Source organism: Eretmochelys imbricata, chromosome 13 (genome assembly GCF_965152235.1).
Source record: "Eretmochelys imbricata isolate rEreImb1 chromosome 13, rEreImb1.hap1, whole genome shotgun sequence".
Lineage (NCBI taxonomy): Eukaryota > Metazoa > Chordata > Testudines > Cheloniidae > Eretmochelys > Eretmochelys imbricata.
This window is the reverse complement of record NC_135584.1, coordinates 13,995,958-14,010,013: the sequence shown is the minus strand read 5'-3', so window position 1 is coordinate 14,010,013 and position 14,056 is coordinate 13,995,958. Positions and strand designations below refer to the sequence as shown.

The 14,056-nt window shown below is 41.3% G+C and overlaps 1 protein-coding gene across 2 annotated transcripts in view; it reads left to right on the top strand.

The window, feature by feature from the left end:
- Positions 1–269: 269 nt before the first annotated feature.
- DOK5 (docking protein 5) overlaps positions 270–14,056 on the top strand; it is an 87,323-nt gene continuing 73,536 nt past the window's right edge. For both annotated transcript variants that reach the window (XM_077832271.1, XM_077832272.1), the window contains exon 1: positions 270–512. In XM_077832271.1, the coding sequence (XP_077688397.1) occupies positions 447–512 (66 nt within the window). In that variant the 5' untranslated portion in view covers positions 270–446. The remainder of the gene's footprint in view (positions 513–14,056) is intronic.

Sequence of the window (14,056 nt, the reverse complement as noted above, 5' to 3'; positions counted from 1 at the left end):
GCCCTATTCCACCAGTCTCTCGCTCACCCCCGCGCTCATTGTCTCTCTGGCATCGAACATAATTCTCCCTGGGATCCCCCCAACTTTCCGGTGCTTCTCCCCGCGCACAGCCAGGACGGCTGCTTCTCCAGGTGCAGCCTCCGCTAGGTGGGCTGGCCTGGGGGCTTTCTGCCCCGCTGGGGAGTAAGGCAGAGGGCGGATCCCGCTGTTCTGCCAGAGGAGAGGCGCTGAGCTCATTGCACTTCCTAGGCAGCTGCAGCCGCCAGCGCTGTCAGCTGGTGCAGAGGGGTCTTCTAGCCTCTCTTCCTCCCTCTCCCAAGTGGATTAAAACTCTTGCCGCTGAGTTTCTGGGTCAGGAGGATTATTCCAAGTGATGTGGGCTTGGTGAATCATTTCAGCCACAGACTGGCTTCAACTTGGGCGAGCAGCTCCTCCCCACAAAAAGGATGGCTTCCAATTTTAATGACATAGTGAAGCAAGGGTATGTAAAGATTAGGAGCAGACGTTTAGGTGTAAGTATTTGTGCTTTCCCTTTCTGTTTGTTTGCTCTTTTTTTCCTTTTGGTTGTTCAGTGTGACATGCCTTAGCATTCTTGTGGGCCAGGGCTGCAGACAGCATGCGTGAGGGCTCCCATTGTTATTTCTTTTGCAAGCTGCTCGGTGGCTGTCTCGCGGGGGGGGACGTTGCCTTTTCTTTTTGTAAGGTGTGAGCTTGGGTGCTAGGGAAACGTCGGTTCCCTGCGTCCCCCAATTCAGATCGCTACTGTGTCCTTTGCGCACAACAAATATAGAAACAGCTCGAGGTGCAGCGCAATAGGCTGCTCTCTGAACAGATGCACTTTGTTTTTTTGAAAAGGGCAGACCTGAACTTGGATTCGGTTCTGCTCAGGAACACAGGCAAGATCTCCGTTGCCAAAGGGCTCTCGCTCACTCAGCTTTGCACTTGAGCTGCAAGCCTTTCGGTAGCAGGGACGGTGGATCAGAGTCTGACCGTAACATGCAGCTACAAAAGAATCTGAACGGGGAAGATAGCTTCTGAAATACGGGGTGGGGTTGGCTTTCCCTGACTTCTTTTAAACCACATGTGTGTTTTGGGCAGTTGTTGAGAATCACTGGGGGCAGGAAGCAGTAATATATGTGGAGGGGTGTTAACTAACATTTTCATTAGGATGATGGCGGAAGGCCTGTGTGACTGATTTTTGATGTACAGGGAGAAACTCAGGAAAATTAATCGTAATTAACTAAAGGTGTGAATTTAGTGGATTAGTTAACTTCCATTAAACCTTTGTGTGAATGCTCTTACTCATAATAAAAGTGGCCTTAACTCAGTTTTTTAATCATTAAGGCCACTTTAATTCTTAGATAGAAACCCATCCACACAAGAGTTTACTAAGCCACTTTAAATTCACCCCCTTGGTTAATTAGGATTAATTTTCCTGAATGTCCTTATGTAGACAAGACCTTACTTCCTGCAATGCAAACCTGTGCCTTTTGAATTCAGTAAAATTTGTGGCTGTCAAAACCATTCATCTCACCTGGGTTTGCAATTGCATCTGCTCTGATGCCATGGGCACTAGGTATTCCTACCGACTGACCATTTACCCAGTAAAAGTTTGCATTTGTGATTTAAAAGCTCTGGTGTGTTGTGGGGCGGGGAGGGAGATTTGTACTAGTCTTAAAAACACTCTAAAACTCTCCGCACTGAGTTTGCGGGTGCACAATAGATTTATAATTTCTGATATTTTTTTCTTCTGTCTGCCACTTCCTTTTCTTTTGCAAATATGCATTTGGTTACTATTGTGAAATGTTTATGGATTTAAATGTGGGTGTGATGCATATAATGTAAGCAGGCCAATTCCTTATGGAACATCTTTTGGCTTTCATTCTCCTCTCGTGTGATTAATTCCCATTAGCATTATTGAAAATACACTGCTGCTGTCTCTCTTCTGGGTATCAAAGCATGGCAAGCTACCTAAAAGCTACAGTTAATCAGCCTTTCAGGCTGCAAAGCATAGTTCTTATTGTATAAAATATGCAACCTAGTGGGAAGGCAGTTCAAGGTGGGGAGTGGGAGGGTTCTTAGATTTTGGATGTACCTACCCTTTTGTTATGAGAAGTTTAGAATGCCTTCTGGTTTTTGTTGTATGCCAATATGAACAGCCCTTGCTGAATCATTCATAGTTTGAAGCTTTACACTGAGGTTTATCACATGGGAATTTATTTGAAAGATTCTGTGGATATCTACAAGGTTTTGCTGGCTTATTACAGTTATGATCTTTTTGATCTATATTTACTTGGTATATAAATAGTGTTCTAGAACACTGACACTCAAGGAAGTCTAAAAGGAGAACTTTCCATAAGTGTTGCATGAAGTTTGTACAGTGCAGTCTTCTGACAGCTAAAATATGATACAGCTTGTAATTGCCTCATGTTGATGGAATCTGCGCAATCTGTATAATTTAGTCTTGGAAGGATTAGCTTTTTGTCGGTAAATGTTGGTAAACATTGATTTCATTGTACACACACAAACCGATGAAAAAATATTTCTCAATAATTGAAATTTACAGGTAGCAAAGTAAGAAAAGTACTGCTTAAGAGCTTATTCGTTTGATTTAAGGATATTTACTTTGTACATTTTAATATGTGATATCAACTTGTGCTTTAACAGTGATAAAGCTATAACTTTTTGAATCTCAACATCTACTGTCATAAAAAAATTGACACCTTCTCATCCCCATAGTTTCCCCCCCAACTGCAGAAAATTTAAATTGATAACAAAAATTTTTTTCAAAATAAATGTAGGTATTATCCATTGAAATGATTAAAAATCTAATTCTGCCAAGTATATGTATAATGTATACAGTAGCCATGACCCTTCGAATAGAAGGATTTCATTTTGAGCATTCTCTGACAGACTTACTGGGCTCAATTCATCTCAGGTGGAACTCTATGACAGCCATGCATCCAGACCCTTATTATGGGTAACTTTTATTGTATTTATCAATACTGGGGAGGGGGAAAACACTTGTAAAGCAGAGGAAAATGAACACAGTATACATAATTTCCCATTGAAACAAACAAGGAGCATACCATGCAGTTCACAACAGGTAAATAAACAGACCAAACTTCCAAACAGCAGATAACTGTAAAAGATGTGCCGGAGAAGGTGGATGGGCATGTAAGCAAGCCCAGTCAGTGGTAGTAAGACAATGTGGAACTTCACTTATCACTAAAAGAAAAGGAGTACTTATGGCACCTTGGAGACTAACCAGTTTATTTGAGCATAAGCTTTCGTGAGCTACAGCTCACTTCATCGGATGCATACACTTATCACTGTAAAACCTTGCAGCTCACTCGTTATGTAAGAGTATTCAGTCCCTATAGTATATAGACTCACATTTTTCTGTCGTTGGTTTATTTAGTTAAGATCCATAGAATTGGAATTAATCTCTTTTTAAAAGGTTCTCTCCTTTACCTAATCTGATTGCCTTTTATTCCAAGTATTATTTATGATTAACCAAGGTAAAATACTTTGCAGTCTACCATCACCAGTTGATGTAAGACAGGACAAACGTGGTGTGGAGAGTGCTCTTATAGTTTGACACCTTCATAGAGTCAAAAGCTGAACAGGACCAAAATTCGGACAAGGACCTAGACTCTAAGTCAAGTACCCACATGTGGACCTAAATTATACCTTTGCTAAGCCACTGACTTTCCAACCCAATGGGGCATAGGTAGTAGGCTTGCTGCAGCTACCAACTGAGGGGGTTACTCCTGTAGCTCAAGTGGCCAAGGTCTGTGCTGAGGAACTGAGGTCCCTCCTTCAAACTCCACTGGTGCCCCATACACATTGCAGTGTGTAATATTCTCTCTAGTACTAGTTCAGGCTGCTAACGCTAGAAATAACCTGGCTTCAGATTTTTCACCACTTGCATTTGCTGTAAATGTCTCAGCTCTACATTGCCAAGATTTCAGATTCCACTTCATTACAGTAATACTTTCAGTAATTATAATTAACATAAGTACTTAAATATAAGACCAGCTTGTGTAGAGTGCTGCAGCAGACTAAGGATCAGTACCACACCCACTTGTAGCTCTGAACCAGCACAAACGTACCAGCATAATTCTGCTTCAGCCAAAGCTTTCAATGGGTTGTATTGACTCCTGGAGCTGTCTATTTTAAGTACCTATGATCTCCCATTAATGTAGTATCTGTGCACCTCACAATCTGGGATGGTTTTTATCCTCGCAACACCCATGTGGGGAAGGAAGTGCTATTTTATACCAATACGATACCATCTTACAGATGGGGAATTTAGGCCTAGATCCTCAAAGGTACTTCAGTACTCTGCTCTGCATTGCAGCTCCTAGTCCGTAGACAGCCTGCTGTTTAGTGAAACGCACAGCTCCACGTTAGATGTCCAGGCTCCCCATACAATGCTTGGGGAGAGTTAGGCACCTAAGGAAGGGATCTTCAGAAGGCAGCAACCTGAGTGGGGAGCCACCGCAGGTAGCTAGAAGGGAAATGCTGAAGAGAGAGAGGCTTAGGCACCAGACTGGGCCAGAGACTGGGGCCTTTTTTTGCTCAGGATCCTCTCCTGGAGTCAGGTGCCTATGTCAGGTCAGATAGCTCATGCTTCAGCAGCCAAAACAGAGACCTTTGAGAGAGAACTTCACCCCCTGCCAATACCCTGATGGGTAGGACACTGATTCAGAGCAGGGATTTGAACCAAGGGCTCCCCCATCTGGGGTGAGTACTCTAACCACAGTCAGTCTCTCTCTGGCCTACTGACAATTTATGCGAAGTGGAACAGCTTTAACAGGAGGGATTGAGAGAGATTCACCCTGGACTAATCAATAACTTGATGGCTGGGGCACTCACCTGGGATGGGGGAAACCTCTGTTTGAGTCCCTGCTCCAAATCAGGGATTTGAATCTGGGTATCCCCTTCCCAGATGAATACCCTAATGTCTAGATTGGCTACTTGCAAGGGATGATGGTCTCTCTAAACGAGAGGGGAAGAGGTCTTAGTTTCAGACGTTCACATGAGCAGAGTTCTGTCAAAAAATTCCTGTCCTGCTTGGTTTTTATGCTGTGCTGCCCTTCTACCTATTGGTGTCCTGCATCTGGCTCTTCTGCTAGAGGTATTTGATCCTAGGTGCATTCAGACTGGGCCTGCTGGTGAGACAGGCATTCCCTTGTATACTTTGAGAATCTTGCTTTGGAGCCTCTGGCTCTGAGCAGCTTGTTAGCTATGGGGAAACACCAGCAATTTGGCATTCAGAAAACTGCCTACCAGTGTAAAGTTTGCTGCCCGCAAAGTTAATCAACAGCTGAGTGGTGGCTTTGAGAATATAAGCGGCACCTAAATAGTGGATTTAGGCGCCTAAAAGAACAGATAATCCTTAGATACCTATATAACTGGGGCAGGAGGTCTGTGGTGGAAGCAGGGACTTGAATCCAGGTCTTGAGAGATCTGGGCTAGTGTCCTGACCACTGGACAATCCTTTCTCTAGATGAGGATATAGTACATCAAATTATCACTTTCCATATATTGTGGGATGCAGCAGGCAACCCCTCTAATCTTGTCATAGTGAAACCAGTAAATACAAACTGATCAGCACTTGCAACTGGGCCCAGATTTCCACTTCCATATCATTTAGGTGCCTACACAAGAGATGAGCTCTTTGAAAATCTGGCCCACGAGTAACTTGGCACACTTTGTGGGAAGTCACATTAAGTTCAGTGGGGCTACTCATGTGCTCAACTATCAGTAGGATTGCGTCTTTAGTTTGTTTTATTTTACAGAAAGACACAGTCTAGATGAAAAAAAGGGCCTCTTCTCTTCTTTCCATATGTTTATGGTTATGATATAGGTCTTGTAGTTCACTCAAGCATGCCTTATTGACTAGCAGTGATCTAAGTTAATTTGGAAGTGGGTGCTTACACTCCAGTATTATCCAATCCCGCTTTATTTTGATGATTTCTAGCTTGGTGTGTTTGACTACAGCAGGGGTAGGCAACCTATGGCATGCGTGCCAAAGGCAGCACGCAAGCTGATTTTCAGTGGCACTCACACTGCCCGGGTCCTGGCCACTGGTCTGGGGGGCTCTGCGTTTTAATTTAATTTTAAATGAAGCTTCTTAAAGATTTTTAAAACCTTATTTACTTTACGAACAATAGTTTAGTTGTATATTATAGACTTATAGAAAGAGACCTTCTAAAAACGTTAAAATGTATTACTGGCACGCGAACCCTTAAATTAGAGTGAATAAATGAAGACTCGGCACACCACTTCTGAAAGGTTGCCGACCCCTGGACTACAGGTGTATTTTCCTGATGTATTCTGGAGTTAGATTGGAGAGGTAAAATACATCAGTAGATGTGTAGTGACACATCTTCTTGCTTTTCTCTTCACAATAATAAGTTACGAGTGCTATTTTTATGGATACAGGGTTGAGTCACCAGGTTCTACTGTGTTCTAATCCTGACTGAGACACTCAGTCTATGGCCTTGAGCAAGTTACTTCAGCGTTCCATCTTGGTGAGTCTTGCTGGCTAAAGTAAGACTCTCACCCAGTTCTCCTTAGCAGAGGTTGGTGCTGGTTGTATTGAGCCATGTGCAGGTTGGGGGGCAGGGAGGAGTGGGAGGTGAGCAGATACTGGTAAAATTCCTCAGGAATAGAGCTAGCTGAAAATTTTTCTGAAATGATATTTGTGTGGCAAAATAGGGTTTAGCTGAAAACATCAGTATTTTTCATGGAGAAACTTCTATTTTTCATTTTTTTGTTTTGTTTTCTAACTTTATTTTGAAACAAAATTTCAAGGGGGGGAAACCATTGTTTAAATTGTGGGGTTAATCTCACTTTCTGATTGTTTTCTAACTGGGAAAAGGTGGGGGAATAGTAAGTGTGCGGTGGTGGGGAGGGGAGACAATTTTAAAACCACAAATAAAACTTTCAATTCAGGATTTAGTGTGGAAAAGTTTAGTGGGGAAAACATCCTTGTTTTGTGAACAGCTGTCTGAGGACTCGTTCCAAAGTGGCAAGGATTCCATCACTCTGTGGTGAGATAGAAGATAGAGAAGTGGTCTAATGTTTTTCTCCAACAAACTTGGCACATGTTTAATCAGTGAATCGACTCTTCAGGCCAGATTCTGTGCCTAGATTCTCCACTGTAAATCTGGCCTAATTCCATCCTGAGGAAAAATGGGAGCAGAGTTTTGACTGTACAACTTCTCTTAAGTGCTGACATTTCCACAAGAGTGGAGTGAAGCTGATGCTTGTGTGTGTGGTTCTTAAAACACTGAAGTAATTCAACCACCAGCTTCCCAGCCTGGGACCCCAGAGCAGTACCATCCTGCCCTGGTCAAATCTGGCCATTGTATGGGTTAATACCCAGTCTGCCTCTCCCTCAATGTGAAGAGAACAATGCACACTTGTGGTAACCAAGCAGAGATTTTCCCCAAGCACTCCAGTCAAAGCTCACTGGTTTAGATTAAAACAAAAATAAGTTAGATCTTACATGAGTATAAGGGATAGCAAACAGATCACCTAGCAAATAAACAAAAACACAACCTAAGCTTAATATACTAGATAGATTAGATATGAATTAGCAGATTCTCACCCTGGGAAATGATACAAGCAGGCTGCATATTCTTAAGGCACAAGCTGCATTAGCTTTACAGTTTGGGTTTCAGTTCAGTCTTTGTTCCTCAGGTGTTTCCAGGAGTCTTTGTGTGTGGGGAGTGAAGAACCACAGATGATGTCACTCCCTGCCTTATATAGTTTTTGCATATGGTGGGAACAATTTGTTCCAAAGCTTGGTTCCCAGACTAGTCTGTGGAAAAATACTGACATCCCAAAATGGAGTCCAGTGTCATGTGGCCTGGTCACATGTCCTTGTAGAGTCATAGCAACCATCACTCAGACTGTCTGTAGTGTTCTCAGGAAGGCTCAGCAGGTGGGAGATAAGCTTCTCCTAGAGCCTATTGTTCTTTCTAATGGCCCATTTCCCTGAATAGGCCCTTTCTCACCCACTTTCTAGATTGAAAGCATCTTGTCTAGTGGGCATTATCCAAGTGTAACTACATTTGAAGTACAGATACATAGTCAATATTCATAGCTTCAGATACAAAAATGATACATGCATACATACAGGATAATCATATTCAGCAAACCATAACTTTTCCAATGACACCTCACATGACTTATCTTGCATAAACTACATCATAATTATGCTATAATCATATTGTAATAATATCACTATGAAGAATATGGAGTGCAGCATCACAGTGGGATGCTGTCTCATTAAATAAGGCCTGCCCCTTACCTTTCATACATTTGTGTGTGTGGTTCTTTACTCCCTTGAAATGTAGGTGGTCACCCTACTGCCTGGAGACATGCATTCAAATTACCATATCAGATTGGACCAGCAAGTCTGGCATTTAATATAAATAATTGATCATGACAACAGCAGATCTTTGTGGAATAAGATTCCTCTTGTACTTGGGTGACATGAGGAATATAGGAGGTGCCAGTCAGGTTACACTGAAACTGTTCTTGCTCTCTCATTTATCCTTCTGAAAAAAAGATTTTCTGTCTTGCCACTGAATAAGCCAAACCAGAAAAAAATTAATGAAAACTTTTCAGGTTTTTTTGACGGCTGTAGAGCTGACCAATGGCTCAACTTTTTTTGAAATAATAAAAGTAATCTTTTAAATATTAATAATGGTTGGGACTTTATTGACATTGACTTTTTTAACATGCAAGGTGCTCAGGTATAGCAGTGATAGACAGCAGTATAATTCTCTAAAATAGGACTGTAATATATACAGCAAAGGCCAAGTCCTTATATCAAGCTATGCTCCATCTGGGACTGGGGTGGGAGAAGTAGCTGTAAGCCATGTTTCTGCTCCCCTAACGCAGGTGATGGCTGGGGTCCAGAGCACCTGATGTGAAGGGTGGCAGGAGCACTTCTCTAAGGATTGCTGGATCACATGACCTTTATGTTTCTGGGGGGCAGGGAGTGGGTGGTGTAGAGCTAGCTATGTCAGTTTTATGTCCCTCCAGGATTTTCACAGTACTAGGGAATTCCCATCTGCCTTGTTAGGGCATCTCTTCAGCTACTTTGTGCTGCTTGAGAAACTAGCCCAAAGACTCCTTTGTTCAAGATCCACATTAGCATCATGAAATATCAGAGTTTATATACATTTGGTTGTTGGGTTGAGTGTTTGCTTTGACTGTTGCCATTGGTTTCCGTTTGCCTTTAATCACTGGACAAGACTATATCCAATAATGGAGATACCCTATATTCATTCTACTTTTAACAGCTGCTTCATAACCCTGAGAGACTACTTGTGTTGGCTGCTGGTGGGTGGATGTATAATTTGTAAATTCAGATTGTGTACTTCCCTGAATTTTGTGAGATTTGTAAACTGACCAGATTCTGTGACAACTCTAGACTTGCTTGATTTACAGTATCATAATGAAGGAAAACTTGCCCAGCTTAAAGACTAGCTCTCACTAGAGATTTAGGAAAAATTAAAAATTATTAATCTTCTTTAAATACCATGGGAAATACTGTAGAGCACTTCAGTACGTATGCAAGATAAGAAGGCCCATATGTTAGATGAGGATGTATTAGTGATGAAATTTGATTCAGAGAAAAGGCTAGTTATTAAAATCAGCTTTGACTGTCTCGTATATCTTGAGGCCAAATGTATATTATTTCAATTGTAGAGCAGTATATACACAGACAAGTGTGTGTGAATCACTTGCGATTCTAAATGCTTTGGTCATCTTTGCGATTCAGCCTAATGTATTTGCGTTGTAATGTTTCTTTAATGTCTACAAGAGAAGAGATTTTTTCCTGGAAAATATATACAGTTCACTAATCAGCTACATGGTATGGTTGCAAGCCAAAGAACATCCTGCAATTGAAAATACTGTGTAGCACTTTTAAAACCTTAATGGATAACTATAAAGAAAACTGCTACTATAATATATGTAATATCTGGTTTTATAAAATTATTTTTTGCATTGCATCAAAAGGGTAGATGGAGATTAGAGGGCAAATCATCAAGTACCATAAACTGTCATAACTGCATGAAATCCAATAGAGCTATGATACCTTACAGCAGCCAAGGATCTGCACCTAGAAACCTGTGGACTGGTGCACTTCATCCTATGATATACCAAGACACGGCATGTAAGAAAACCAGATGCTTATTCCCTTAATGCGGGGTCTGTCGAGCAATAGGAACACAATCTGCTTCTTGTAGCTATGTTTTCGCACCAGTATTTACCTTGACCAAACCTTTTTCCTGAGTGCTCAGTGGAAGTTTGTTCTGAGAGTCTTGTGAAATCTACCACCTCTGCACTTGCTAGGCCATTCACTGAACTGTTCTCACAGTTACCATGTACCTGTCAGTGTTTGTAATGATTAAATCCAGAATCACCACATTCTGTTTGCATCTCTCAGCTGTAGTCCCATCTGCTGAAGGGACGCCTTTGTTGTGTGAAGAAAGATCCACCTTCCATATTGTTAGAAAGTGGATCCTTCTTTGGGAGTCTGACTGAGATCCTCAGAAGTATTTAAGCGCCTAACCTCCATAGGTCTCCTCCCATGTCACTGCTTTCCTAAACTAGAGCATTGGGGTAGCCAGTTCAGAGGTGGGATTGCCCTACAAACTACCATTATGAGCAGTCAGCTCGCTTTATCTCTGACTCACTAACTGTGATGTTTAGAGACTAGTTCGTAGAGATGAGTTCTGAGAACTGATCTTGCAGAAGGGACAGCCCCAATGTTTAGTCCACTTTTAAAATATCAGTTGTATAGTCGGTGGTTCAGATCCAAAATTTAACTTCCCAAATAGGTTTAGGTAAACTTCAAAATGAATTACTTACAGTTCCGATTACAAGGTTGGCCTTGTGTAGACACTTTGAACACAGCCCTCAGGCACCTAAATGTACAAGTGGCTAGGCCTTCAAAGGAGGTCAGCACCCTGCAGCTCCCATTCTTGTCCATAGGAGCTGCTGGGTGTTGAATGGTCTTGGAAAATCTGGCAACTTCATTTGGGTGCCTAAGGGGAAGCTGAGCTTTCAAAAAATCCAGGCTCAAGGGTGAGTGCCCAACACTTTCAAAAGCTTGATTTATTAATGAAGAGGCTAAATCTTCAAAAGACTCAGTGCTCTCATTGAGAACAAAAGGGACTGTAGATAGTAAACACTTGGGTGCCTAGGTAAGAGCTGTTGGGTACTTGGCTCTGTAGAAAATCTAGACTGTCTTGTTTTATTTTTTGCCAGGGGAGAGAGGTGGGCAAAAACTTCCCACTATTCCAGCTCCATCAGTGATAACACTAGAGTAAAAAAGGCTCCTGTGGTGCAATTATCTTAATCATCATGTCCCCTAATCTGGATCAGAGCTAGTCTAAACAAACATTGGGTGAAATCCTGGCTCCCAGTGTCCTGGGAAATCCTGGCTCCCAATGATGTCCCAATGTTAAAAATGCTGGTGATTGCAATAGCGTTTGTCTACACAACATCTCCCACTACTATAGTCACGGGTAGAGATGCAACAATGGGAATTTTTTTTGCTTCTAGTGCAGACAAGATCACTGAGGACTAAATTGGATCCATGCATGGCTGTGCTTTCCCTTTGTCAAAAGAGGTGGACCATATTCCTCTCCCAGAGACCTGCAGCCACCCTTTTCATTGTTGTGACTACAGCCTAGGTTTAAAGAATTGTGGCTCTGCACTCAAATTCTGTTCTGGGAATTTGTTTTTTGAGTGAGATGAGGGTGGGGGGAGGGAAAGATGATTTTCTTAACTGTCTATCACTTACTGATAGCTAATTTCTAGGAAGCATTTGTGTAATAGGTGGAGTAACATGAAATGCTCTGAATGCCAGATGTTTCCAGTTTGATTAAAGATTCAAAAGGAAGAGGAGTTCCCCAGGCTTCTGGACTGTTTAACTAGACTGATGTGTTACCCACAGGATTACAGATTCTTCTTTTATCAGACTTGCATGGTACTGTGAGGCTAATGTCATCTTAAAAACCAACACAAAAATGTCGCCTAAAAACTGACAGATGCATATTTTTAGCATGTGCTAATTGACTGTGTTGAACCTGGAATTTACCAACAAATCTCAGCCACATGGGCTAAATGCTAGATTTAAAAAATGTGGGCTGTACAACCATTTCATTTTGCTATGAGCCCCTTAGAAAATAAATTGTCATTGTTGTTGCTATTTAGTTCTTATATTGCACTAGAGCTAGCCTGGAAACATTTTTGTTCCAATTAAAAAGAATTGATGGATCTCAACATTTTATATTAAAAGTCTTGGGGTTTTCATGAAAAATCCAAAAACGTGAAGTGGGGGTGGTGGAGACAGACTTTTTTAAGGTGAAATTTTTCAGTTATCAAACTGAAATTTGCAGGTTTCTGTTTTTGACACCATTAAAATTTCTCAAATAGAGAGTTTCTTTTTGATTGGGGGGGGGGAACATTCTTTTGGGGATTTTTTTTTTCAAATGAAATTTTTTGACCAGTTCTCTGCGGTGCACTTTGTGTCCTTGGCATCTTATGAAAAATAGACCTAATCCTGGAAGTTCAATGTGAGTGGACTCCTGTGTAATGGGGAACAAAATGCAAGTTTGGGGTCAAAGTGTAAGAAAATTCATGCCCTCACAATCATACCAGATAGTTATGACTTAAACTTTAAGCTGTGAAGACTGAGTCAAAGGAGATGAGTGCTGGAAAAGTTAAGAACCTCAACCTGCAATATGTTAAACTTGTTGAGTGATCATATTTTTAGCGAATTATAAAATGTAAATGTTGGAACAAACCTACAGCTATCAGGGATTTCATGCCACTTAGTATGTCCCGGTGACAGCAGGGATAGAACTCAGAACTTTGTGCCGTAAAATCACAGGCCTCCAACCATTTAACCCTCCTCCATATTCATGGGATAACGTTGTACCCTGTGAATGTATATATGTTGCGATAACTCATGAACTAGTGGCCATCCAACTATGTTTTTTTAGGACATTGTCACCTAGGCACAGATACACAATTCAGCCAAAAAAGAAATACAGAAAAAAATATTTTTCATGCTATCAAAAAAGTACGTGGTGGTACAAATGTACCCCAAATATGTTACACTATATTGTATTTTTAGTAGTTCTGTGTACGTTTGCTTCTAGTCAGAGTATCTTGTGTTGCAATAGTGGTAACTACGTATCCTCTACTAAGCAAGCTGTTTATTTGACATAAATGTAGTTTGCACATGCTAATAGATAATGTATTTGTGGGGTAATGTTGTACCCCACAAACATACATGTTGTGATAACTCATGAACTAGTGGCCATCCAACTATGCCGCTTTAGGACATTGCATGTGCTTATTGATGATGGTGCATTTGCAGTACAAGTGGTGGCTTCATACAGTTGCCTTAAGGTAGAAGCGGCAAAGAGTCCTGTGACACCTTATAGACTAACAGGCGTATTGGAGCATAAGCTTTCGTGGGTGAATACCCACTTCGTCGGATGCACAAAAGCTTATGCTCCGATACGTCTGTTAGTCTATAAGGTGCCACAGGACTCTTAGTCTGGATCTGTAAAAGTGGCAAACATGGCTACTCCTCTGATACTTAAGGTAGAAAATACTCCAAGGAGATATGAAAATTGCATCTAGGCACACCTGGAATGAGAGTCCTGCTAGTTCTTTCAATTTGCTAGTTAAATTATTTTTTTTTTTTTTTGCTTAGAATAGTGGCTTTTAAAAAATATTTTAAGTTTCTGAATGCATTTGGGGTACAAACTTCCCTCATGACACAGATAATGTAAATTTTTTCTTGACAATGAATGAAGATTAAACTGAAGAAATCTCCTTTTGTGGATAGTGGTATAAATCCTATGGCACAGCTGAGCAGGGTTGATTCCATTTGGTAAAGGGCGGTGGGTAGGCATGCACACTAGCCAGTTCATTCCAATATTGCTGTAGGACATTGTTAGGGTGACTTATTTGGAGATTAAGAGGACAGTAATTATGTGAC